Source organism: Patagioenas fasciata, chromosome 8 (assembly GCF_037038585.1).
Source record: "Patagioenas fasciata isolate bPatFas1 chromosome 8, bPatFas1.hap1, whole genome shotgun sequence".
Lineage (NCBI taxonomy): Eukaryota > Metazoa > Chordata > Aves > Columbiformes > Columbidae > Patagioenas > Patagioenas fasciata.
The window spans coordinates 15,180,040-15,207,975 of NC_092527.1; the positions used below are offsets into that span (position 1 = coordinate 15,180,040).

Below are 27,936 nucleotides of genomic sequence, written 5' to 3' on the forward strand. Positions count from 1 at the left end.
ACTGCTAGTACATCCAGTGCATCATAAGCCAGCCAGAGGTTGCACATAGTAAATCCTAGCACTCAGATGATGCAGTGGATGCATAAGGCAGCCGTGGACAGAGAAGTCATAAGCATAGTTTTGTGTTGCTGGGATTAATTGTCATAGGTTTTAGAGTAAGAGGTGCGTGGCTATTGGTCCTCCTCTGTGTGAGTGGTGTGTGATGCTGGATGCAGTGGCAGGTATGTGTCTGTTCGTTCTGCTTCCTGATGTTTGGAAGCTGATGTTTACAGTAAAGCAAGAGTCAAATGAATACTTTTTTTTTTTCTATCTTGCTAGTAAGACATGATGATTGCGAAGTTCCTTGTAGATGCAGAACTACCTATCTGTGTGGATACAGTAGGAGGTTGTGTTAAGCACATTATTGAAACTCAACCATTTGTACACCTTCCTGTCTCTTGCTTCATTGGCTGTCATTGCAGGCATCTAACCTAGCGGGGACCTTTGGAGGGACAAATGCACCGCAAGGCTTATATCCTTCAACACCTGGGGGTTATCCTCCGGTCCCTCCCGGTGGCTTTGGGCAACCTCCCCCAGGACAGCAGTCATCCTATGGAGGATATCCTGCACCTGGAGGGAATGCGCCAGCTTACCCGGGATACCCAGGCGGCCCCGTGCCAGGCCAGCCCACGCCACCGCCTGCTCAGCAACCAATGGGCTTTCCAGGACAGCCGCCAGCACCTTACCCAGGACAGCAGCCCATGCCAAATTATCCACCAGGCCCACCTGTGAACCCATCTGTACCCTCCTACCCAGGAACTACTGGGCCTACCGTCTCTCCCATAACAGTAAGAGCATTCAGTGTTTTGGTTTGGTTTGGTTTTTTGAGATGTAACCACATGTGTGTTTCTCTACTTTTTTTTTTTTTTTTTTTTTTTTTGTGTAAACCAAGCCTAAAATTGAAACAAAAGTAATGAAAAGAAGTTTGTCTGAAGAGATAGAGGGATCCTTTCCAAATACAAGCAATGTAGTCTCATATGACTGGAAAGAAATGCTGTTTTATCACATTTTCCAAGAAGAAAGATTTTAAATGAATTCAAAAATCATGAAAACTACCTTTCCTAATTTAACAAAGTATTGCCAGTTGTATAATGTATGCAGTTTCATCAAACCTTAATTAATTGGACAGTAAATTCAATATCAGTGAACCTTCTTGGCCTTGCATTTTCTTATAATTTGAGTGTAAAAGTGAACAAATTGTTTAAGGTGGTTTTTTTTTGAGTTTTCTCTGTTACTTTTCTAACAAAAAAGAAGAATGGTAACAGTAGTCATCTTACCTAAGTAGTAAAACACACGCTTTTCCTCATTAACTCTAATGAACAACTCAACTTGGTCTGATTTTAGCATGGATACCGAGGCACAATCACCGATGCACCAGGATTTGACCCTCTGAAGGATGCAGAAGTGTTAAGGAAGGCCATGAAGGGATTTGGTGAGCAGTCTATGGATTTGCATTTTTGTTAAAAGTAGAATTGCAGCTTTGGTTCAGCAATGCCCTTGTCCATTGTGACACATGTACTGAGTGGGCTAGTTCACATGCATGTTCTTGGTTATCAGCAGAATTATTGGAAGTGCATGTAGGTGTAAAGAACATAGTGAGTTTGGCATTTGATTTGGGGTTGTCTTTTTTGTATTACTGTGTTTGTGATTGAGAGTCGAGCTTGAAGTTCTGTGGTCGTACACTAGAGAAGATGCCGTAGATGAACTAAAGGCATACACATCCTTCAGCTGGTTTTAGAAGAGATAGGATCAAATGTGAACAGAAAGCTGAGTCCTCATATGATGTATGCGCTCATTCTGTGGTGTCCGTGTGCACGTACAGGAACCGATGAGCAGGCCATTATTGATTGCCTTGGAAGTCGTTCAAACAAGCAACGTCAGCAGATCATCCTGTCCTTCAAAACAGCTTATGGAAAGGTAAATACATCATGAGAACAGAAGGAAGGAGAAATGAGTCTACATTCCTTCACTGGAAGACAGAAGACTTAGTGTTTGGAGAAAAGGATTGGAAGTTGCTTAAGGGGAAGGTAGTTCACAAGTCATAGCCTATTTAGGGTTCTGCTTTTACCTGCTCTTGGCTGCTTCACGCAGAGTTTCAGATGAAGCATATAAAGCAGTTTCTCTGACAAATGGTTACTTTGACTCTTTGATCTGTTCAGTTCGTTTAATTGGACCTTAATTATGTAGACATACATGTTACTTTAAGCTGGTTTTAGTGTTGTTAAGTGGAATGGCTTTACTTTGATATATTATTGATGCTTATACATGGAGAATTCTAATGAAACTCCACAATTTTGGTGCTTAGATTTCTCAATTTTGGTTTTTATGCATTTTTTCCCTTGTTTTTACTTCTCATTAGGATTTGATCAAGGATCTCAAGTCTGAACTATCAGGTAACTTTGAGAGGACGATCTTAGCAATGATGAAGACACCTGTCATGTTTGATGCTTATGAAATCAAGGAAGCTATAAAGGTTTGTGTAAGAGATACAACTTTGTAAGATAGAGGAAATATTTGAACTGATAAAATTTTTGGTAGTCATTTAAAAGCTCAAACTTACATTCATTCCTCTCCACCCAGAAACTCAATCCACTGTTTAACTGATCTGTAGCCCATTCCTTGGAGGTATATGATGGTAAAATTGAGAAATAATTCTTCCCTTAGGTTAAAGACTAATGCAAGATTGGTGTTGTAAAAAAAAAAAAAAAGTCAATAAGTAAATACACAAAAAAGTCAAAAACTGAGTTCTAACAGTTTATTTATTACATAGTCTTGAGTAAGCCAGTGAGGCAGCTCTCTTCTAAGCCAGCCACTGCGTGGGATGCCTTTGTTTCTGAGTTTTTGCTTTGAGCTGTGATGGAACTGATTATGAAACCACTTAACTTAGAGTTTCCAGTGACTTTACATTCAGTACTCAAGAATAGTTCAGAAAAATAGGTTCATAAAGACTTTTGAGCAGGGTATACATATTTTTTAATCTTTTCCCTCACCTCAAAAGTGTATTTTCCTAGCCTGTGTTGAACCTGTTCTAAAATATTTTCCTTTAAAGCAATCAGACTATTTTATAAACATTTAGGTTTTAAAACAAAAACAGGTCAGACATTTGTATTTCAAGACAATGTTTAAATGAAGGTGAAATAAATATTTCCCTTATTGAGTCAGTATGTATATTTACATGTTCTTTGGCTGCAATTTTCAGGTACATATGAAGATGAAATAATATTAGCTGGATTGCAGTTGGAACTGCTATCTGTTTGTATCTAATACATATGTGTGTCTGGAAATGTGTTATAAGTAGCATTTAAACTACTCGGTTTGGCTTCTCCTATAACAACATTATATTCTGAATTATATTTTGTTGGATAATTTATTACATTCCTTTTAAACTAGGTTGTAGAAACAAGTTTTCAATCTGAAGAGTGTGTTTTCTCTGTATGATTTGTTTTAGGGCGTTGGCACAGATGAAAATTGTCTCATCGAAATCTTAGCTTCTCGCAGCAATCAGCATATTCAGGAACTCGGCAGGGTCTATAAAGCAGGTTAGATTTGCTACAGTTCCATTACAATTTTCTTCCTTAATCACTGACTGACAATATAAATTTAGGGAATGAGCAGAGGTGTGTGATGATTCATGACTGTGTCTGTCTTCTAGAATTTAAGAAAACTCTGGAGGAAGCAATAAAAAGTGACACATCTGGACATTTTCAGAGGCTTTTGGTTTCACTTTCTCAGGTACTTTCATGCTGGGATTTTGGAGTTTGAGTTTTGTGAGTGTTTGTAGTATATTATTTTAAAAAAAGGCCCACCAGTAACACTTTTGTATCTTCAAATTCTTTCAGGGAAACAGAGATGAAAGTACAACTGTTGACATGTCTCTTGTGCAAAAAGATGTGCAGGTCAGTAGAAATTCCTCATCATTTCTAAGTATAGCCAACTCAGTACACTGAAATTTGTGTGGTTTCTGCTTGCTCTTAGTTTTGGACACCTTGTGACATCTCCTGATGTACTGCTTTTGTTTCAGTAGATGGAAGTGATATGAAAAGCCCTCACAGAGCATCAGAGCCGTGTAATTTCATTACAGAGATGAAGCTCTTGGCAATAGAGTCTGTAGGGTTTTTTTTCCTCTCTCATTCTGTCAGCTCTCTGGCTTTTCCAGGTGTTAGGTGACTCCATTGTGCTACTTATTAAGGGAATGGTCCAAAGAGATTTGAGGTGATATGTGTGTGGATTAAGTTTTAATCTATTAAGCGCCTGCATTAGCTTTTGCCTGTTATTTAAGAAACTCTGTTTTTTTGCAGCAAATACAGCACTTGGACCTAGTAACTCTTGCCCAATTACTTTTTTTGTGCGTTCCATTTCACCACATAGCAAAGAGAAAACCTTGGATTGTTTCAGCACATTACACTCATATAAATAGTAATGTAATTAGCTTTCTACATAGTATACCATAGCCAAAATCCAGTAACGTCCCAGAACATACCTACATTTATAGAAAAAAGCTAAATGTAAACCCTGTTAGGAAGAACAGTTTTCAGGTACTTTTAAAATAACTTTTCCTCCCTTAGTAATCTGGAGCTCTTGTGAGTGAGCATTTATGCTCAAAGCTAAGCGAGGTAGACTGCAAGCATGACATGTTGTAGGAAGGTTAGAACTACTTGCTGTTTTCCAGCAGTAGATAGCCTAAGAAATAAGCACAAAAGGAGGAGAGGCTGTAAGGAAGCAGATCAGTAACTGAGCTTTTCAGCCTGGCTGCTCTTCTGAGTAATGACGCGTGAATTCTCTTCTGTGTTTAGGAGCTATATGCAGCTGGAGAGAACCGTCTAGGAACTGATGAATCCAAATTCAATGCCATTCTATGCGTGAGAAGCCGAGCCCACCTCAGAGCAGGTAATGGTGTCCTCTATATAAAAAATAACTTGGTTCTGTTGTATGTGATGATAAAAATGTACAATACTGCTCTGTGCCTGAATTTCCTGTCTGTAAAATGGGTGTAATGATACCTCAGTGGAAAGCAGGGTGAATTCTGCTGAGAGAAAGAGTACACAAGAGCTGCACGTTACGATCATATTTCCTAAATATCAGAACAGGTAGAGGTCATACTTGTTCAAATGTTTCTCTGATAAAAGAATTGAAAAACTAGATTTTTTTGAATTTTGCATGCTTGTGTGTGCACAAGACACTTGCAATCCTTCCCTTCCCCTTTTACTTGCTAGGTATTATATCAGTCTATAGTGGTAGAAATCTTTTAGTAACTATATAGAACTTTTCCAGTCTTCTACATATTGAGGCACTTACACAGAGAGGAAAGGGGTGTGTGTGTGAGGTAACTTGAATGTTTTCTTCTTAATTTTATTGACACACGAATCTTTCCTAGAAGAATTTTCACTGTTTCCCTTACAGTGGTTTCTTGGTCTAGCCCTTGAAAAATAAGTACGGAACTAGACAAGCTAGAAGGAGTGTGATGACATGTAATTGGAACAGTACGGTTGATAACAGCATTAGTCTTTGAGATGTTAAAACTTGTGTGAGTGTACTGTAGTATCAAGCTGAGGAGTGCGATTGCAGTGAAGCCGTGCAGCATGCACCAGTGCCACCTCTTCTTCTTTCTCTTCCCTGAACAGTCTTCAGCGAGTACCAGAGGATGTGTAACCGGGACATAGAAAGCAGCATCTGTCGTGAAATGTCTGGAGACCTGGAAAAGGGCATGCTGGCTGTAGGTAGGTGTTGTCTCAGCAAGTTCGTTCCTGGTATTACACTAAAACTGGCTGAGATGGTGGCATCTGTGACACCAGCTAAGGATCATCTTCTTAGTAATAATGCCAGTTTTCTGCTTTTTATGTTGAGCTTTCTGTAAAGTCGCTTGTGGCTAGTAAAGCAGGGCATTTCATTTACCTCAAAATGACAGATGAAGTTTTTGCTTCAGGCAGCTGCAGAATTTAAATTTGACATGTTAAAGTGGGGAGAGAATTATTAACTGTACTTTCCATTGTTTTCAGAAGTGATGAGAACTTGTACCAACCGCTGTGTCAGTGAGAATGTAATATTTGGGACAGATTTGGAAATCAAGCAAAATATAAGCATTAGCACTCTAGTTAGTTACTTCTACTTCCTTTTAGTAGAAAGAAAACTGAAATTTGATTGTGAAGAGGTTATTTTTTTCCACATTTCCTGTGGTCACAGCTTTGTTAAATCTTTGTTTGAGGTTCTCGAGTAAAGACTCTTACCTCAAGTCTACTGTTGTTTGTCCCTTCGGAGGCAGTCATTAGTTTCCATGAGGTTGGGACAAGGCCTCAAGCTGTTGTGCAGTAGTTATATTTGGAATGTTTTATTCTAGACAAAATTGTGGACCTCTTTTTCTCTCTTGTCTTTTGTCTCTCGTCTCTTAGACCAGACTGCTTCTTTACATCTCCATTTCTTTTTCTGTTTATTACTGTGAATTTCCTGTGGTATCTAGAGCTGCTGCTTTAAAAGTGTTCTTTGGTTTTGAATATGGTAGTGACTAGAAAAGTGATGTAAGAAAAAAACAAAACAAAAAAAAACTCCCATGGAAATAAATAGGAAGAATGTACGTTGTATCACTTCAAAACGAGATGGGAGAGGACGTTTGGCTCAAATTCATTAGTTTTTTTCCATGGAAGTTTCTAACAAAATCTTGGAAAAATGGGAATAAATTTTAAAACTCTCATGTTTTTGCTTACTCCTGTATTGTGCGTATGTGAACTGTGTAACTATTGTTCTTATTCTGCTTGGCCAAGCTGTCTCTATAGTGGCCTTTTAATGACCCAAACTGGGTTCAGCTCCTCTGGTGTGATACGTTTGCAGACCTTTTCCAGGATTTAGAATTTGTCACCTCAAAAACTGTTGTTAGAAATCTGAGGGAAAATAAATATTTCCCAGTGTTTGTGGAAAAGAATGGCCTCAGTAAAGAAGCTGTACTGTCAGAGTTTGGAAGTAATTTCATTTCATGGAGTTTTGCAATCATTTGATAGGTCTCCATGTAGATGTCCATTCAGAACTGGGACTGTAGCTTGCAAAGGAGTCAACAGCCTTTTGAGCAAGAATTTACTTTGTAACTCATTGATTGAATAGATTTTGGGTTGAGTTTTTTATTTGTGTGTATATACACATATATATACATACACATATATAAGTCAATGATGTTAGCATTGTTTGTTCTGTGAACCTTATTGTCAGGGTAAAAGGAGGGTTTCTAATCGAAAATATTTAATTTTGCTTTCTTTAAAGCTTTCTGGATTGTACAACTGGTAACTTATAATAACATCTTCAAACATCTTAAAGTGCAAGTGTGTTGTTTTAGCTAAATACAGTGATAAAGAAACATGCATTTCATTTGTCATTTGTTTTTGAATTGTATTATATGTATCAATGACAATTGTGTGTGGTGAACTGCGCTCTCTCATCTACATTTTCTTATTCAGAAAAGTACTTCTTCCTATATAGAACGTGTGTTGCTGTGAAATGCGTATTTAGGTTTACCCCTTTTGTTTTGTAGTGAATTTGCGTGATTGCTTTTGATACATTTTTATGCGATAAACTATAAGCCAGCCAGGTGTGGTTTGTTTTCTGTGTAGTTTGCTAGAGATTGCATGATCATTTAGTTGTAACTAACATAGGATTAATATATAGATTTTAATTCTGATGTGTGAAGGAGGACTCTTTCATATCTTGATCAACATGACAGTAATTTGATTTAGATTTTTCTCTTTCAGATTTCTAATGAACTGTACTAATTAAATATGAAATGCAGTCATTACTAAATAAATGTGTCAAGAATTTCTCAGGAGTCCTGGTGAACTTTATGTCTAAAAAAAAAAAAAAGTGTAGCTGACTTTAAAATAAGCGTGAGGTTTCTTTCCTAGCTTCCTGACTCGTATTAGGGCAGGACTGAAATTTGTCATACCTTGCAGATTCGTAGCCTAAAAAATCTTGAATAAGGAAAAAGCCAGGAGCGGCACTAACTATGTGTTGCTTGAAGCCTTTTTTCCCCCTCCCCATCTCCTCTTCATAAACAAGAACCTGGTCATTAGACTTCAAAGATTCATTAGGGCTGTTCCATGCTAGATGGTTTCTAGTAACTGAAAAGTTTGCTTTGAGCCATCAAGTGTAGTAGGTTCTCCAACTTTATTGCAGCTACTGTTTGAATTAGAAATAATTTCAGTGACTAAGTGGAGTGGAAGCTGCATTCTATCAAGTGAATGTTTATGTAAAATTGTTTAGGGTAAGCTCAAAAAATGGCTGCGAGTTCTGAGGACCAGTTGAGGACTAATACCTGATTTCTGTGATACTGTTTCTTTTTGCAGTTAAGTGCCTCAAGAACACGCCAGCTTTTTTTGCAGAGAGATTGCAGAAAGCCATGAAGGTGGGTACCTGTGACAAGATACATAAACTTATAGCGGTGTTTTGGTTTTGTTTTTTTAGAATGTTTGTACAGCTCATTGGAATGAGTTGTTCAACTAAAGGTATTATGTTTTTCAGTGGGCTAACAAGATGCAGTCATTATTATGAAAGACTGTGGAAAAATCTAGCTAATATGAATTTCATCCACTTAACAAAGATGTGCGTACAACCATACCTTAAATGAAGAAAGTCTTCACTTCATAAAATAAAATCTGCTTAAGACTTGTTGAAATTGATATCTTTTAAGTAGTGAGATCTAGCAGAAATAAATAGGCCATTAAACTCACCAAACCTTCCTGACCCCCTGTGCCTCTTGACTACCCCCTCTTTTTTTTTTTTTCTTCCTAACTGTTCTTTTCCAGAGAAGTGACGTATTAGTGTCCTACCGGTAAGTTTACTTTGTTAAAGTATGATAGACCAAATTCTGTTCGGGCTTACAGAAGTCAGTGGGGTTATGCTGGTAAACTATTGATCATTTGAGGGCTCGTGATTTTCTTTATATATATATACATTTTTTTTTTATTAGTACTGTATCATCCAGCATTTCCACCCATTATTAACACATTGATTTTTTGTTCGTTTCAGGGAGCGGGAACAAAAGACAGAACTCTGATTCGAATCATGGTATCACGCAGCGAGGTTGACCTGCTGGACATACGTGCAGAGTACAAGCGGATGTATGGCAGATCCCTCTACACAGATATCACTGTAAGACTGGGAGATTTTATCTTCCTCGCTGTGGCATCCTTTCTGCTAAGTAGAACATGGAACCTTAAGCAGAACAGCTTTTAACTGCACCGAGTGTAGCTGGCTGTGTCTGGTTTGCTACATTTGTTGGGAGAGCGGAGGCTGAAGTGCCAGAGAACAGACAGCACTTGCTTTTGTGTGGGGGCTAGATGAGCTGGAGATGGGAAAGAAGTCAACAGGCAAGGAAGAAAAGAGAAATTAGTACAGAGGGGTTTCTGAGACCAGGTTTTAAGTCTGGTTTGTGTCTCAGTCTCTGTATATGATCTTGTAGAAACCACAGAGTCCTTCAATTGAATAACGATGATGCTCTACCTCATGTGTGTGTTAAAGAGTTGAAAGCTCTTTGTACACTTTTAAAAGGTTGCCTCCTCTTTCTCTTGCAAGTAAAAGATTTTGGAATTAAGCTAGACTTCAGATTCTTTAGTGGCTGATCCACCCTACTACTGCTACTTACCGCTGTAGCAAGAGTCAAGAGGATGCCTGACCAATGGGGAGAGTAGTAAGAGCTGGAATACAGTGAGTGTGGCCACTTTTCATTGGCCTTGTAGTGAAGATGCCCAGTCTGTTAAGCCCTTATTTATTCCTTCTGCTGTTGACACTGAGGGGCTGCAACTTGGAGATGTTTGGAAGGAATCCTGTGAAGATAGTGAAGGATAATGTGTGCAAAAGAGTCTTCTGTCAGCAACCAGGAGTCTTCCTGCCTCTGCAGCACAGAGGGTCACTTAGCAGAAGCTTTTTCCAATTGTGTAACTCTGGAGTGAAGATGTGCTTCTACTACAGTAGTTACATGCCCTTTAACCACCAATGTGAGTGAAAAACAGTGTGACATTGGTGGAAAAGCTTTATGTCTGTCTTTTTTTTTTTCCTCCTTGTCTTTTGATCTAGCATTGAAATAACTTTACTGCTCAGAAACCAGTCATACTCATTTAATGGGCTGAACTTAATTCAAAACTTGGTTTCTGTAAATATGAGGCATGCATGCACACAGTTATGTGCATGAAAACTGCTTCCTATTTCTGTAAAAACAGCTGAAAACACCCTTGGAAGGAAAGTTCTTAATTCTTCTCTGTTCTTTTGTAAGTGGACAGCAGTTCTTTCCTTTCAATGCATATATAAACAGGAATGTTTTCTATTTTGTGGATTGTGCTTTGCACCTGCACGGGATTTATCCTGTGAGGAGTCTCTTTGTCACTACTTTAATAAAACAGTTTTCAGTCATACCTGAAGATGAAGGATGAAATAAATGCACTAGCTGAAGCTGTTCTGTGAAAAGGATTGTCAAGCCTCATCCACCAAATCAGTTGATGAGCAGCTCCCAGGGAACACTTCTGACTCATAAGAGCACCAGGCAAAACCAGCTGGCAGGGCCTTTTGTGACTGATTGCTTCTGTTCATGGAATCTTTCAGTGTTTTCAGTGCCTGTTTGTGTGTGCATCCATACTGACTTTCACTGCCCACAACATGAGAGCAATGTTCTCTGGTTATGAAAAAAAACCCCTTAGATCTTTTGGCATAAGGGCATTTTTTTTTAAGGTTTGAACATAATAAACAGTAAAATTTCACTCGCTGTCCTTAGAAAAAAAACCACATTGACTGCAAGGAACAGAACTTCTGTGTTAATTTTTCCATACTTACGTACCTTTTGCTGTAATACAGCTTTTCAATGAGAGTTCTTCACTGAACTATTCCCGGGTAAGTGGTTGAACCGGTATACCGAATTCAGTTTGCTAAAGAAGTATATTCTCTATGGACACTTTTGGTTCCAGTTATGGAAGGAGCAGATTTTACTGTGTACTTGTGTTGGGATGATTTCTAATTGACAGGTTTTTATTATTATTTTTTTTAAGATGTTAATATCTGCTTTCTTTCAGCCGTGGCTTTCATCTCTTTTGCTTGTTAATGTTGTTTTTAGGATGCTTACACTTCTTTTTCTACTAATTCAACCCACAAGTCTTCAACTTTTCTTTTTCTTTCTCTTTCCAGGGTGATACTTCAGGAGACTACAGGAAAATCCTCCTCAAGTTGTGTGGTGGAAATGACTAAATGGCACATGAAGTTTTTCTTGGAAAAGCTGCTGTTCTCATGTTTTTGCTTTAAAGCATATTTTTCTTTTTCTCCAAAAGTAAATAAGTAATGACCTGTTTCTCCTAAAGCAATTACACTTTTAAAGATAATATTGCATATATCTTCCCTTCAGTTCAAAATTAGTAGGTAATAAATGCCAAAAAAAAAAAAATCAAATAAAAAAAAATCAAGCTTATATGCCATCTGCTCAGGATTTTGATAGTACTCTCAGCAATCCATGAACAACAGGTCATTATTTCCTTTCTGCTCATATTATGCTGAAATAATATGTTTGTTTTTGGAAGAAAAATCACAGTTGTATGATTTAAGGTTTTGTTTTGTATAAAAAGTACACGTAATTTTCATGCAAATTTTCTGTATGTTGCATGCGGAGTTGATTTCATGCCAACCTGCTCTCCGATACATGGAGAGAACAGCCTTGAGTTTTCGTTTCTAGTTAAGACTGTTTTGATGAAGCTTTGTCAAGTTCTGTTTTCTTTCCTTGATTGTTTTTAAGGAAGATGTGTTCCACATTTCACTCTCACTAGGGCAACTGTCACAAAGCAGTAGTAACGCTGACAGTAGTGAAGATTCTGTAGTTAATGTTTTTAAGGTTTTAGATTGTGCCTTAAATTTATGTATGTAAGAAGAGATTATGAAATTAAAGCTGTTTATCTTCTAACTCTTTGCAGACTATGCTTTTTTGGTGTTCATGACAATGTACATGTGAGTGATGACTCAATTTTATGTAACTTAGTTTTTCCATATAAATTCTCTGCTTGAATCCACAGAATTATTCAGAAGTGGTTGTGTTAACAAGAATTTGGGACTTGTGTGCTGTTGGTGAGCAACTGTCTGTACGTGATACATGTAATCTGTAGTTACTGCTCAGTGTTTTCATTTTGCATGTTGCAATTTCTCTGACTCTTAGAACCCTCAATTTTTATTCTCTGCTAGCATGAATAACATCTCTTCAGCCTGTCATTCTCAAAATAGAAACATATAAAGAAATTTTTAAAAAGTACAAGGAAGGAAGATGTTTGGAACTAGGTGAGTGAAAAGAGACCGCTTGTTAATTAAGAGTGTGCAAACTCCTGTTATTTTACACATACACACTCTGCATTCTGCAAAGGTTGGGCAGGGCCTTTTTCCTAGAAGAAGCTGGGTTGCTGTTTGTTATGGGAAAACATGGGGGTGTCATGGGGGTGGATGCTGGAATTAATTCTGGGTTGCATTGTCACTATGGCAAGGGAGAGGAATGTGAAGATACCAAAATAATGTGACTATGCAACCAAATAACAAATCTGACTGGGACATGCAGACAGGACTCCTGTTTCAGTCAATGGCAGCAACGTGGCTGTGTCCAAAGCCAGACTACTCCCTACCCTTATTTTTGTTTAAAATCTAAGCATATCTTCAGAGGAAATTGCACCTGAAAGTTTATCTTCATTGAATTGCACTGATAGTGAGTGTTCATTTCTTTACCAGGGAAGGAGTAAGCTTTTGAGTTAAGTTCGTTAAGCTGTGCTTTAGTCTCGGACCCCACCGGATCTCATTTTCTTACTGAGAGTTCTGTATTTGAAATGCACTTTTAAGTAGAAAGATGTAAAATATAAACCTTTGACACAGTGTCTAAAAGTAAATACATTTTTATTATAAAGCACAGGAACACAGAAAGCAAACTACATCTGAGGATTGTTCATCCCCGCTCAAATTCTGGAAACAGACGCTTATTAAATGAGCAAAAGTGCAACTGTTTGTGACAACCAAACTGTTACATTCAGCTGTCTTCTGTCTTTGCAGTGCTCAGCTGTTATCTGTATAGAGAAGAGTTGATGGAATTATTTTTGGCTATCAGATCAGAATCAATCTTTGTAGATAAACATAATTTAGAACTTGAATCCTACTACTTTAAAGTGGGGAATTGTCCCTTTGATTCACCAAACCACAGAAGGAAGGTCCTAGAACTCTGCAGTTCTTGAGCCACTTGGCAGTTGTTGCAAGCTCCATCTCAATAGTAGTTACTGTAGATGTGCTGCAAATATGCTGAGGTGGACTTAGGATTTCCATTTTAAATTCACTGTAACACTTTGCTAGAATACTTTTTAAAATGAATTGTCATTGCAGGGCAGTAACTTAATTGTTACCTATTAACTGCCCCTCACAGAAAACTGGAAATTTTAGTGAATGACAAAGTCATGGTGACCAGATCCATACAGCCAACTACAACAACTTAGAGCAACATAAGCTCTACTGCTGTCTGCTTTGAGCCCACCTTCTATCATGTAAGTGCACTAGATACGCAGGTATGTGTGTAAATGAACAAACAAAAAACCCAGCACTGGCAAAACTCACTTCATAAACATGTCTGTGAATGCTCGTACCTTTCCACAAGAGGTTTGTTTGCCACCAGGAGTGTCTCTCACCTTGTTAAATGCACTATAGGTATTTGGGCAGAGGATGAAGAGGGCTGAGCATTCTAAGCAGCTGTGCGGAATGGGTAGTATCATCCAAATGATTTCTATCATGGTTTAATTTATTCCAAAAACGTTTATCCAGGAACATGTTTTGTGTGAGGGGCTTGTGAGTCAAAATTGGATTTAAAAGATCAAAATATTTCCAATAACTTTTGTATTTTGTTGCAGTCCTTTGTTTCATTTGTCACACAAGAAACAAAAGAATCACAGGATCTTAAAACCGAAAGAAACCTCAAGATACTTAGTCCATCCTGCTGTTCTAAGGTGTGATGCTTGTTTAACATTTCTGGTGCTGGGGAAACTACAGTCTTATAATTTCAGTGGTTCACTGTCCTTTCAAGAAAGCTTTGTGTTGTGTTTTGCTTGGCTCTTTCTTGCTGCATTATTTCTTGTTTTATTCAGTTTTGCAATGGGGAAGAAACCACAACTTTAGTCTTTGTGGCAGCCTTACACATTCTGGTGGGTGACATTGATACTCTTCAGACTAAACATGCTCAGTATAACAATCTTTCTATATAGCTCATGTATCTAGCTCCTTGGATGGAGTTTTGTTTTTTGGTGAGTTTTTTTCCCTTTTCTGCAACATGCCTCTCCCCTCTTTAGTGACTGTTGAAACCTGCTTTTCAAAATTGGACCCGGTGTTTCAGCTAAGGCCTTATCTGCACTGAATGAAATGAAGGAATTACTTCATATCTGGAGGAGGGAAAATATGGTGTATTTAGTAATAACATATGTAACACTGTTTTCAATGTAGGGTCTATCCCGCTAGATACTTACCATCAAAAATGTCTATAACTGGGGTTTCTGGTGCAATGGGGATATTTGATGTTGTCTCATTGATGATGTTGAGGAGTGACTTCACTTCCGATTCTAGGTGCTCCACTGTCTTTATTACCTTCTAATGAAAACAGGGGAGACAAATGGAAAAAGGAGTAGTCGGAGGGTAAGTGCAAGTCTGATGGCCTGTAATGCTAACAGCTGATTCATTTTGTACTGTGCATTGCAGATTTAAATGTTTCTTGTGTTGTGCTGGCCTCTAGTGGCATGTAGTATTAAAACTTTTTGCGCAAGACTGAAATTACAGCACCTCTGTATAAAGAATCGCCCATAATTTGACTTCTTGGAGATAGCTTTGCACTTATTTGTTTTTAGTGTTCTCTCATCTCTGAGCCAAGAAAAGAATCTGCATGGAAGATGAGAGAAGCTAATGGGGTGGAAAGAAGGGGGCTGGAACTAGAGCGGGAGAGAGGTAATGTTGCTGTTTGAGAACCGAGAGCATGCAGTCTGGCAGCTGCCTAGCTAGAAACACTTAGCACTAGACATATATCTTGTGGATGCTTAAGATACATGGGGAAAAGCAGAAAAACTTTGCAGCTTTCCTTAGAATCCCAGGCATAGTGTTCATTTAGCTCTGGAATGTCTGCAGGAGTGAGCAGAAACTCCTCTGTCAGTCTTGGAGTTGCCTGCAGAATTCATATCCAGCCTTGAGCAGATGTGGAAGTTTACAAGTATCAGTTCTGAGACTGTTATATCAAAGGCATACTTATAAGCGGTTTAGAAAAGGCCGATAAGTAATATTCAGTGATTAGTTAATCAGTTGTTTGGAATTCATTGAAATGAAATGTTTCTGGTAATAATGGCTTTATGAATAGTTACAAACCATGAGATCTGAAAAAAAGAAAAATAGACCTTAAACAGAATAATATGGAGAAGGGACAGTGTCTAGAAACAGCACCATTCTTTCTTTTCTTTGATCAAAAGGGTGGGGCAGAGGTCTGGGAAGCTCCAGGAACCAGCACAATAGCTCTTACCTCTTCAATAACATCTAAGCGTTCGTGGATTGTATCATGTTCATTACACCAACTTCCTCTTCCCAGACTTCCAGGTAACACACTGACAGGGTCTGCAGCAGCTGGAAAAACAGCCACAGTTAATTAGCAGGAGCTCTTTAATAGCAGTGCTTACCTTTCTGACTTCTGAAGTGGTATTTTGCATGCTAAACAGCGTTGTTCACGAAACCAAATTAGGAGTCCCAGGTAGAAACTGAACCTCTCTCCCAATAACTACAACTCTACCTCAGTGCTGTCCTTGCCTGTACACATTGTCAAGGTTGGTTGGAACAAGCTGTTTTCTCTTGTCAGGGGTGTTTTTCTTTTGTTTTGTTTGTTTGTGTTTTCCTACCTGCGTAGGGTAAATTTATGGACTAACTCTGTCTGCACAAGTATCAAACTTAAGCGTTGCCTTACACATCCGTTCCTCCTAGACCTTCTTCAGAAGCAGCTATTACAGTAAAGCTTTGAAGAACAGCTAAGTTTCTCCACTTGTACCCCAAATTGATACAGGCTGGTGATTCCACTGTGCCAGAAACTCGTCCGTAACAGTCTGATTTTGCAGTGGAAAGGGAATAGTAGTGTGTAGAGCTGATGCTGTTTGCTGACCAAATCACTTATAAATGGTGCTATATACAAAGTCACTTATCCCTGTCAGATATCTGTATTTACCTCTCGGTACTCATGAACACTTGCTCTTTGAACGTTTAATTCTGCTGCCATAACTCCGTGAAAGGTCAGTACCTCCTGGTGTCTGTGCTTTGATGGAGCCCATTCCCTTCTCATAACTTTTGTGCAACATTCAGTAACATCTAGATATTAATATGTGTGTATAGAACTGTAGTGGAGTATTTTAAACACCACTAAAATGATAACATGTCTTGCTCCACGTTGGTAAACTGAGGTCTTGTTTTTGTTTGAGACCTGGAGAAGTTATAATAATGAGAAACCAACAGTAACTCATTCTGTTGCCGTTTGATTGTAATGAAGAGGAAAGTGAGCTTGCGTTCTAATGAACAATAAGAAACATAAGAAGAGCAGCCAGTTGTGTCCTCAGTTCTGCTGCGTGTGAGCAGTGATTTGGAACTGCTGCGATGCTTCATTGCAACTCTGTGCCGGGATTCCTGAAGCGTTGGTATCAGATGACGGCAAACACGTGTCAATAAGGATTGCAGCCCTTGCGGTTTGATGGGTTGAGATGTACTCTGACTTGGAATGGTAGCCTTGAAATCGGAGGGTGGGAAGGAGAAGAGTAACACTTAATCTGAGGCAGTAGGTGTGGCATAATTTGGAAATTGTTTTGGCAGAGTTTAAGAGAGAATTTCGTAGTTATTTGTAATGAGATTTTGATTTGGGTTTTTTGGTGTATTGACCAGGAGGTGGTGCTGTTAGGACAGAATCCAAAAGAATTATTCTGCCTGTTTACAGAAGACTACTGAAATATGGCAGGTACTTAAACACTAGCTGCTGTGCAGTTGCCCTTTTTTTCCCCCTTTTGTTGCTGCTGTTGGTGTTTTGGGAGTGTCATTACCTTGTAACTTAGTGGCCAATTGAACCATGCTACTTCTCAACATTTTTGCTTATGTACATGATGTACATGTTTTTTCCATCATGGCTTGGACAATTTGTAGATACTGAAATCCTGTGTCAGAAATGGAGGTTACAACGCAGTGGCCAGTCTTTGTCTACAAACCATGTCTTTCTGAATAATAGGATAACAGCAAGGTAAGCTTCATTTTAGTGTGAGGAATTAATAAAATTTCCCCTTTTCCAATATTCCCATCCCTAGCTCTCAGCATTAAGCTTGATGGCCTGATTCAGCTGTATGCTGAACTTCTGCCCATCATGTTGGAGGGAGGACCAATGGCAAGCAGAAGGCATGGTGATGAAATAACTGTAGATAGGTTGTTGATTGCTGAGAGCATTCTCAGATCTAACTACAAATGAACTGTGAAAAAGAGGTAGTAGAAATCATTAGGTGGACTAAGAGTAAATGGAAAAATGTAAGAAACTCTCAGGAGGTTTTTTCTTCTCTGTATTAACTTAGTTGTAGGTGGCTGGATCACAAGGTTGGGTGGAAAGTCTGGATGAAGGCTAGGCCAGCACCAGTTGCATGTAGTTGTTGAAGGAGCCTTTGGCCAGCTGTAAGTTACATGCCAGGCCTCTTTAGTTTTGTCTGTTCCCTAGACATGGAAAATGCAAGAGAGTTAATGTTGGCTAGCTCAAGTTAGCTTTGGCCACTTCTTTTTCTCTGACCATGCATCTTGCATCGTTCTGGTCCACTGAAGAAATCCTAAAGCTCTCCTTTAGGAGAATTAGCTGTCTGTCCTCCCTGAATTGGATTCTGACCCAGAGACCCCTAAAGGCATGGTGGGCATGCCTGTTGGCCCTGTGCAGGGGCTCCTTTCACCTTTTTCCTGCTACAAGACCTTAAATCCTCAAAGTGACTCTTTGAAGCAGAAATGCTATAAGGTCTTACCTCAAATGCCACTTTAATAATTCCTTTAGTTTAGCCCTTTGGTGTGAAAGAGGTTTTTGTTTACCACAAACCTCAGCATCAGGCTGACCGCTGCTCCAGGCACGTGTATGTAGATGAGGAGGTTAGATATGATGGATGAGTGTCATTTGCTCAAAGAGGGGTGTGCCAGGATAGGTATGTATAGCCAAGTTGTTGCACCTCACTGTGAGGTTAGCAAAACACTGCACAGCTTTGTGCATGTGTGCACGTCTAACGAACTGGGTAAAGGGGTTGCTGTGAAGTGCAGGACTCAGCAATGTTTGGTTCTTTGAGCTGGTGGTTTCCTCTCTTCTGGCACGGACAGAGAGCACTTTCTGGCACTCAGAGCACATTGCCGCCTTATAAACTGTAATGGGTGAAGGAGGAAGTGTCTTGTCCGAGTTTGATAGGGCTGTAAGATGTTACCCAGAATCACAGGTCTAGTGCAGTGTCTAAAAAAAAAAAATCTGATAAGTGGTCCAAGCCTAAGTGTCTCATGAAGCATCTGATAGCTGTTGTTAGCGAGTGGTAAGAGTGAGCAGAAACTAAGGTGTGTGTAGCTCCCAGAGCTCGCAGAATGGAATGGGTGAGGGCTGACCCAGCAGAAGGCCCCTCAGCCAGGGCCCATGTGCCTGCCAGCAATTCCCACACCGGGGCAGAGCTGCTCTTGTGATTGCCTCTTCTCCACCATGCCATGACAGGTACTTCAGGTGGGTGGCGGCTGCTGCTGCTGCCTGGGCAGCCTGTGCTTTGGTCACTGTAGTTTTCTTCTGTTTTCTCACCCTTGGCTTGAGACTTTGGCTGCTAAAAACCCTTATTGTTACTTTGTTGTCTGGCTTTAGCTCTTAACCCACAGGCTTTAGCTCTGGGGTGGACTGTTCACAGGACACCTCCAGTCCCTTGTAGCACATATCTGGGTCACTATGGTCAGGCAATTCAGCTGCAGCAGTAATTTCCATGTGCTCAAAGAGAATCACGTGTTGCTTATGAGCACTGCCCTTCTCTCTATAGTAGTTGGTGAAAGAAAATAACACAGTCTGCCCTTGGCAATAACCTTCTCCAGCAGCACCTCTACCACACATAATAATGGCAGTCACCATGTAAAGGGAGTGAAGAATGGAAGGTTGCAAGCTGTGTAGGCAAAAGACTAATGGCCTTCTAGGATACTTCCATGTACTTGCTCGCTTGTCGCTAAAGAAATATTTTTTGAATGTAAATTAGAATTTTTACTTGCCTATGTGTCAAAGCACATGCATAAATGCAGAAAATTTTGATAGGAAATTGTAAAGCTAACAGCCTTTAAAAGTGAACTGTTCTTTGTATGCTGTATAAATTACATACTTAAAATGTGTGGGTATTTGCAACCTCCGACAGCTTAATCAAGTGTGTAGGAGGTATATTTCAATGTCTTGAATATCTCATTTGAAACTTAGTAGATTACTTCAGGCAGGTATTTTGTTGTAATGTTACCTTTCAGTTCATTTCCCATCTGTAAGTTCCCACCTGATGCTTCTTGCAAGTGAAATGCTTAGTTCAATTCTTGAAGTCCATTCTATTTGATACATGGGTGGTTATTTTCCATCAAGAATCAGAACTCGCTTGTTCAAGAAGAGAAAATGACCTGTTCCTTGTTTTCGTCTGATTACTCTATGCTACATTGGTGGTGCCCATAAAGCTGAGTTGTTCTAACCTCCTGATGCTGTGATACAGTCAGACATCAGCAAACAGAGCAGGAAAATGGAGAATCTCTGAGCCGATTGCTACTAAGGGTATTTTTAATTGAAGAATATGCTTGATGTTTGGAAGAAGTGGTACAATGAAGAGTGAAGATCTGTGTATTGTGGTCAGCCTGACTGTACAAAACTTGGTCTTGTAGCAGGGGATAGAAAACACAATGAAGTAAGATTTAAAATAACCTTAGTGAACCGGTTAAGAGCAAAGGCCTTAGTTTTAGAATATCTCTGTTGAGCTCCTCTGCTTCCTGTACATTTATATATTCCCCCAGCCTCCCAAGATGTTGCTTCTACACGCTCCCAGGTGAAGTCCCCTTCTAGGACTATCAGGATTCTGTCTATCCAGATGCTTTTAAATGGTTCATTTTGATCACCCAACTAGTTGCTAATGTTAAACATCAGCATAAGCCTGAATAACTGTCTCTTCGCTGTCATTTGCTGTGTAACTGACAGAACTGAAGTACGCAATTACACAGATCTGATAGGCCTTTATAAGCATCCTTCCTAAAGATGCATTGCTGGTCAAACTGAGTTTATAAGCTTGATACAGAAATTACTGGGTTGGGGTCTTTGGTTGATGTTATGGGGAAGGTCGAGGTGATTGACTGTAATGTTCCCTGTTGGTATTAAACTCTATAAAATTCCTTTTGTATCACCAATGTGGTTTTGAAAGTTAAATGAGAGTTCATGTTGTGATCAGTAGGGTGGGAGGGGTAAAACAAAGCAAGCCACAAGCCAAATGAGAGACAAATGAGATGGAAACAGGAACCAGATGGCAACTAAGGCAGGCTGAAATAATGAGATAGGACAAGAGAAATAAAAGAGAACATGTATAACTTTTCAAGAAAACATACTATGCTGTGTGTTCTTGTTTGCACTGTCTTAGGTTTAGCAGTATCATTTTATTCCTGGAACATATAGCATAATGTGGCCAGATAGCTTTTAATGAGAAAAATAAAGGGAGTAGCAATGGATTTATGTTCCAATAGGAAAAAGGTCATGAACTTGATACTCAAGTTTCAATGGTGAACCCCCTAACCAGTTTGGGAAGAATGCAACAGACCTCTGAAGGGATTTTCTTATCCTTGCTTAAATTATTCTTTGTCTAAATAAAAGCATTGGACTCCACTTTAACCTATATACATAATTTTGCAGTGCTAGCTCAAGAAATTACATGGTTTACAAAAGGGGTTGGTGAAGTTAATTTGCAGCTGAATACGGGAAAGGTTCAATTGCTTTGAACCTGAACTAATACTATCAGTATTAGTGCTTTCAGACCTAAGACCATGTTAAGGCAAGATTCTTAGTCGTATTTAATTTTGGGGACTGTTCTTAAAGGCATCAAACTTAGTTTCCAATTATGTCAACCATTAGTTAGGTTGGGATCCTGAGATGTGGAAGTGCTGGACAAACTTTCTGTACCATTACAAGCTTCATTATTACCAGTGTGCCCAAATTAATTTTAAGATGCATTATAGATTACTTAATCAATATTAAATGTTATTGTTAGTATGCCAAAGATATCTGATTTTGATAGAATGTGTTGTATTGGAAATGCTTTTTAACACACAGATTGTCTTCAAAGCCTTACCTATTCAGCAGCATGTCTTTAGCTAGACATAGAGCATCTTCCAAGCTGTACTCTGTAAAACACTGCCTAATGCTTAACTGGGATTTAGGCATCTCTGAAAGTTTAAAGTTTTTAGTTGCTTAAAGAGAATGGAATTCTTGCATTTAGTGATCGCAACAAAGGCTGCGGGAATTGTAATAAATATTTAAAATTTCTTAGCTTCTTATGTACTGTCATAGGTTTTACAATGGAGGAAAGTGCAGGGATTTGCTTATATATAGATGCATATATAAAAATATATACAAATGTAAGTATATTTATGTGCATACGACTATTAGGCTGTAGCTTTTGTGGCAGAACAACATCGCAAATTCCACACAGGGCAAATGTGGACTATCCAAAGTGGGAGATAGAAGGTAGACAGAGAATTGACAGTAGAAAGCTCTTCTGGAATCTGGAGAGCAGGGGATGATTGTTTGGTTGTTTTTTTTTTCCTTTTGTTTGTGGTTTTGTTTTGCTTTTTAATCATGTCAAAAAGGTACGTTGGAAGTTTCTTACGCCTGATTAAGGATTACTCTGTAATCTATGCATCACTTCAACTGCTACCTGAATGCCAAGTCTTGGAAAGATTTCAAAGATGGAACAAAATCCAAGGGATTTCTCTGGCATCCAAGATTCCCCACAAGCCTGTGGGTTAAGAGCTAAAGCCTCTGACAATAATGGAAACATCCTGAAATAAGTTTTCTTCATGAGATTATTTTTAATATGAATTTTAGAAGCTAAATAACCATATCAGAAAGTCAAGTTTCAAACTTACAGACCTGGTTCATACTCTATTTATCAAGATGTAGAATATGCTGCTATGAATATTATTTCAGATCCAAAATCAGTTATGTTTGAAGTTATTTTAATACTTTTTTTCCCCTGAAAGAGAAGAACCAAAGAGGAAACATCATGCGTTGCGTGAGGTATCGCATTAGTGAAGGTGGTCCAGGGTGTTAGCCTGCCAGTTCTCACTTCTCGAACTCATCTGTCCCATCAACCTACATGTGAGATGCCACGTTGTGATGTGTTCTGGCCCTAATGTGCCTCACTTGTGCTTGTGAAATCAGAAATGAGACTTGATAGGAATTGTTCCTGACTGAGATGGCTGCCATGTATTTCTGTGTAAAACTGCTTTGTTTGGAGGAAGGTTTTGTTATCATGATCCACATCACTCTCGCTTCACAAGGGAGCTTCAGCTCTCACTTACCCAGCAGTGGATTCTGAGGGGGAGTGCACAAGGCCAGGGACAGTTCATGCTGCCTGTGGGCTCTTTTTCACACACAGCTAAATCTGGGGCCCCTGCCATGGGTGTCTGCCAGAAGCAAAATTACTGCTTGAAAAAACACTTTTCTGCTGCTGCCGTGGTACCATATTTGTGATTGTAAGAAGCACTAAAGTTTTGTATATTTTCATTCAAAGGAAAGAGGATAACAATGCTCCTGTGAGGGAGCTGTTGGTTTGGAATGTGTTTTCAGCATGCTGGTGATCTGAACAAGCAGCCAGGGAACGTCCTCTTCTGCTCACTGCTGCAGTGGGAAATGACTACAGGGAATCACTCTTGTAAGAGACGTGAGCTATGTAATTTGCAGGTAAGTTACTCTAATTCATATACACATATATATACATACACATAATTATGTATGTACATATGTATGCACACTTACATTCATACATTCTAGATCCCAGCATTCATGGCCAAGACTCACAACTGCTTCAACCAGAGCAGATCAGCTGGATATATACATACAGCTGCATCCTGCAGATGAACAGCAGAAATCCTGTATTTCTAGATCCCAGATTTTTTTTTTATATTAGTATTAACCTTTGCTTCACACTTGGAGATTACAAAGTCCACAAAACTTAATACATGTCCTTTAACTAAGTGTAACAAAACATAGGGGTTTACAGATACGTAAGTCTGTGAAACAGCTCACTTCTGTGCAGAACCCCTATCTTTAGATGCCTCATGGTATTAAGAAACACACCTACATCTGGGTGCACTTTGTTGTGACAAACTTTTTCTCCTTCCTTGTTGGAGCTCAGACATTACTGTTTGTAAAGACTGTAATCCTTGGATTGGAAAGGCAGGTTTCTATAAGGACAGAAAATACCTCTGACGTGGTATAGGTTAAAACCACTACTGGTTTATTAGTAGAGAAATATGAGTCCAGCTCTGGCTTTTACTGTGGATTTAGTTCTACAGTGCAGTAGTTTAATCTCTGGGAGGCAAAACTCTGTTCTGTGAGAATGCAGGTGATCAGTTTTGGGAGAAAGTGAGCTGTTCTGAATGGGTTTTTCCTCTCCAGTTTCTGGGCAATACTCTAACTGCAACTGCTGAATACCTCCTTTATAATAGCCCCTTTCACTCCAAAACCTTATAGGTCTTCCCAGTTTGACATGGCATGTGGATGTCAGAGGATCCAAAATGTTCTGAGAAGTTGTAATATGTTAGTTGAAGGAAGAAAAAACATTGTCAGTTTTCTTTTGCTTATAGTTAAAACCAGATGAAACTTCTCCTGTTTGAAAACAAATCATGCCACTATGTGGAGTATTGAGCAGCAATGCCTGCTGTGGAGCTCTCCTGCTGATCTCTCCCTCACCACGGGCTCAGGATTTGGTTTGCTTAGCTACGTGGAGCATGTTGGCAGGGCTGGCCTGCTTGTCCGGTGCTTGTTTACCTGAGGACTGCAGGTGACCTCTCTGCCATGCGTAAACATGCAGCAAAGGCTTTGCTGTTGTGGTGAAGCACTCCTCAGAATTATTTGCCTGGAGGTTTTTGTAAGAATGGAGATGTTTAAATGGGGTAGGTGTTAGATGCTCCAGTGCCCTGGGGCTACATTGTGTGCAGCATTAGAGCACCCCACAAACTAGCCCAACTAGACCAGCAAAGAACTAGAAACTGCGGCCATTTGGCAAGAGCACGCAATTGCATCCAGAAGGGTTCCTGCACCAGCCTCGTCTCCTGGGCTGCTTGGCTATGAGGTTGTTCGTGTTAACAACTGACTTAAAATACAAGTTCTACTTTGGCCAACCCTGAACCATTTTTAAGAGGAACCTATGGGGGTTGAAGGGGAGAATCTGTAATGAAGTCAAATGTTAGAGTCCTCAACTGAAAAGGTAGCAAAGGGAAAGTGGGTCCGACCTCTTTAAGCCAGTCAGCCAGCCGTGGTCCTCCCTGGCTGGGATGGACACAAGTTTTTCCACCTCACGTGAAGTAGCCCATGGAGACAGTGGAAATGATTCCTTGATTGAGTGCCACCACCTGTCATGATGCTGGGTACTAGTCTCCATTGCAGTTATTATTCAAGCATTATTCTATTTGGCTGGATTTTATCTGTTGCTGATGATTTCAGCTTAAATGACACCATACTTTGGGGGGAATAAACAAAGATATCCTTTTAACCTTTTTTTTTTTTTTTTAATTTCACCTTTCTTTTGTGAAGTTCACAAGAGGATATTGAGTACTTGTGGAGTGAAAACAAGTTAGAGTGCCCTTGTTGTGGTATTGATATTTCAGTTCATCATTGCTAAATGTTACGAAGTCAGTTGTGCGGGAGGGAGACAGGGCAAGGAAGAGTGACTAAGACTTGGGAGCAGAAGGGACTAAGCTTTTCAGGGAGTGTTTTTGTTGTAATGGAAACTTAGTACTTCGCCATGAAATACAAACATTGTGTGTTATCATGAAGCAAGAGCAGAGGGAAAATAAAGTGAGGCCTCAGCTGGCAGAAAACATGTAATACAAACAGGCTGGGAAGCCAGGTTTGTGGTTACATGGGGACTACAAACCCTTGAACTAGCCAAACTGAATAGCTTTCAGTCATGCTGTCAGCTACAATATGATTACAGGTTACTCTAGCACTAATCTGATGTTAATGATAGTAAAATTCATATTTCAGCTTACAGATACTGTGTGTTTGTACTCCCAAGGCATTTAGAGAAGATGTTACATATCTTGAAATCTCAGGAGTAAGTAAACCAAAGTAGAAGAGAAAAAAATACAGTGCTGTTACAAGCAGATCTCAAAAGACAAGTTTGAATAAAGGAAAATTTTATTCACCTTAAACTTTTATCTCATTTCTGAGTATATTAGTGTGTGTGTGTGTTATTAAAGCTGCCAGAACAGTAATGATGGAAATGCAGGGTACTGGCACTTGAATGCAGTTCTAAATTTCTGAAAATACAGTGACAGCATCTCCCTTGAGAAGTGAAAAATCTTCACTGAAGAAATATGCCTCCAGGACAGACTTAAAAAGCACAAAAATTGAGGGTTCTATATTAAAAACTATATTGCCACAGAATTTTGACACATACCTGTGTCACCTTCATATAAAACCCATAAAGTAACCAATTCTTTACCTCTTCCTCCCACCCCATGCAAAGGCTTTCTAGGGTTAAGCTCCAGTTTCTGCTTTGCAAGCTTGGAATCACTTACCTAGAAGATCTCGCTCCTGCAGGACTAAAATAAAAGCCAGCGCCCAAAGGCAAAGCATGGTTTCAGCCTCTCCAAGCTCTGCCGTAGTCCTGGTGCAGAGCCCCGCAGCCTCCCTCCCAGCTTCGCACCGACTCCTCCGTCCAACCGTTTGCGCTGAGGTTTAGCCAGAGTTAGGAGGAAATATGCCCAGGCTGAGCCAAGATTCTTGAGCTGTTCTCTTCTGCTTCCCTCCTTTTAAAAAACACCCTTCCAGCTCCACGCAAAGTCCAGTTACCCAGGCAAGCTGGCAGTGGTCCAAGCTCCCCAAAGTATTTTTTACCCTGTATTTATTTATGCAGTCTGCTACTGGAATGTGCTGAAGAGCTATGAATCCTGTAAATATGGCAAGTGGGGCAAGAAAAGGAAGGGAGAGGGGAGGAGGAAGGGGTGCTGGATGTTTCTTTCCCTCTAGGGTTTCATCTAGGGCGGGGAAAGCAGAAACACTGGAAAACACAGAGTATTTGATACTGTGGTCTTACAAGGCTTTTTCTGTAATTTGTTCATTTTTAACACTGCAGAAAAATCTTTTGGGGGCAGGTCAAAGTCCTGCTGGATGAAGCCTGGCAGCATTGTGGGAGGTGGCAACTGTCTGTGGTGTCTTGTCTTTGGATGGTATCGTCTGAGCTCTTTTCAGTTTGGAAGGTGTTTGAAATAGGTTGTTAGGTTTGGTAAGATCATGTGCAAAAAATAACACAGCTAATGGTATTCTGGCATCGTGTGTGATTTTTAGCAGGATCTTAATTAAATGTTATCTGTTTGTTTTGAGAGTTCATGGGAGCTGACTGGAAAAGTATCAGTCTTTGACTCCACTAGGCTGATGTTCAAAGACTTAAGGTATCTCCTTCCCAGTACTGTTCTGCACGCCTTTTTTGAACTATTGCTACTAAAAGGTAACAGGTCTCTAAGTTGTCCTACTTAATACTACAGGCTGTTGTCCAGGATAAAACCAACATTCTAATTATTGAAAATAAAAACTTGTAAACTGGAACAGATTTCTTTAATCTTTGTCACCTTTCTAGTCGTCAGAAAATTTAATTATTTGAATATCTGAAAGTGAGCCTGTAGAGATGCTATCATAGAGCTCAAAGAATAATCATCCTCAGTGACTTCCAAACCAAGATAGATTGTAAGCTTGATTACAAGGCAAAATATCCTCAGTAATATAGCTCCTGTGGCTAGAATTCAGCTGGTAATTTCTTTGAGGCACTGAGGAAACCAGGGCACTGAACAACCTTAGTGTGTATTGAGCCCTCAGGGCTGGTGCTAGTTAGCTAACCTTTTTGTGAAAGAAAAATGAAATTGTCTATGAGAAATAGAGCAGCAGAGCTCTTCGTGGTGATGGGACTTAAATCACCAGGTAGCAGTACTGCAATTTTTACAAAATCTTATTTTGAGAATAAATCTGATCATTCCTGATGAAAAATGACATAAGTTTTAATTTTGTTATAAATGAGTCTTTAGAGAGGAACTGTAACAGGCAGCAGTGAGTCCCCGCTCTCTTTTGTTCTTTGAATACATGTCTCTGGTGTGGCAGGCTAGGATTCTTGAAACGAGAGATTATCCGTGAGTTGTCTGTGCTTTGGCAAAAGGAGACTGAGGGGCAGAAGAAGAATATTTATGAATAGTTGGTTGCTGTTTTCTGAATGTTTGTCCTTTATCTTTGTCCTTTCTTAAGCAGAATCACCCGATGCATTCTCTGTATTGCAAAGCGAGCCTTGTTTTTCTGCGTGCTCTCTGCTGTCTTCTACACTATACCATTGAAAAGCAATGAACATTCATTGAATCAGTTTTCTCTTCACCACACTATAAAAAAATAACACAATTTCCATTCCAAACCACCTCTGCTGTGGTCACTCACCCCTTTTACAGCACATTTCCTTGAGGCTCCTCCTGAATCTCTCTCTGACTCCTGGAACAGTTCAGTCGCTCCAAGGCACTTGCTGCTTATTTTTACATGTTGTGTCATGTTTGACTGTTGTGAGGAGCTTTTGTGATATCCACAAAGAACTAAACAAAATAATGAGGGTTTTTTCTAGCATCATAGTC

General features: G+C 39.5%; 2 protein-coding genes across 4 annotated transcripts in view; one reads left to right on the forward strand and one right to left on the reverse strand.

Annotated features, from left to right (window-relative positions):
* Positions 1-11,950, forward strand: part of ANXA11 (annexin A11) — a 33,041-nt gene extending 21,091 nt beyond the window's left edge. For all 3 annotated transcript variants that reach the window (XM_065843892.2, XM_071811744.1, XM_065843894.2), the window contains 12 exons: positions 462-827; positions 1,384-1,471; positions 1,862-1,956; positions 2,399-2,512; positions 3,488-3,578; positions 3,692-3,771; positions 3,879-3,935; positions 4,833-4,926; positions 5,661-5,756; positions 8,361-8,419; positions 9,043-9,165; positions 11,188-11,950. In XM_065843892.2, the coding sequence (XP_065699964.1) occupies positions 462-827; positions 1,384-1,471; positions 1,862-1,956; positions 2,399-2,512; positions 3,488-3,578; positions 3,692-3,771; positions 3,879-3,935; positions 4,833-4,926; positions 5,661-5,756; positions 8,361-8,419; positions 9,043-9,165; positions 11,188-11,247 (1,323 nt within the window). In that variant the 3' untranslated portion in view covers positions 11,248-11,950. The remainder of the gene's footprint in view (positions 1-461; positions 828-1,383; positions 1,472-1,861; positions 1,957-2,398; positions 2,513-3,487; positions 3,579-3,691; positions 3,772-3,878; positions 3,936-4,832; positions 4,927-5,660; positions 5,757-8,360; positions 8,420-9,042; positions 9,166-11,187) is intronic.
* A 951-nt stretch (positions 11,951-12,901) lies between these two features.
* Positions 12,902-26,282, reverse strand: PLAC9 (placenta associated 9). Its single transcript, XM_065843608.2, has 4 exons — positions 25,852-26,282; positions 15,557-15,657; positions 14,523-14,643; positions 12,902-13,085 (listed from the first exon to the last, which is right to left on the reverse strand). The coding sequence occupies exons 1-4, from the start codon at positions 25,907-25,909 to the stop codon at positions 13,075-13,077; spliced, it is 291 nt and encodes a 96-aa protein (XP_065699680.1). The 5' UTR covers positions 25,910-26,282; the 3' UTR covers positions 12,902-13,074.
* Positions 26,283-27,936: the final 1,654 nt, after the last annotated feature.

Bases quoted from the DNA above. Each gene is read 5' to 3' on its own strand.
- PLAC9 (XM_065843608.2), bottom strand. From the start codon at position 25,909: ATGCTTTGCCTTTGGGCGCTGGCTTTTATTTTAGTCCTGCAGGAGCGA. The intron at 15,658-25,851 runs GTAAGTGATTCC...CTGTTTTTCCAG, and splicing joins GCAGGAGCGAGATCTTCTAG to CTGCTGCAGACCCTGTCAGT. The intron at 14,644-15,556 runs GTAAGAGCTATT...TGTTTTCATTAG, and splicing joins GCTTAGATGTTATTGAAGAG to AAGGTAATAAAGACAGTGGA.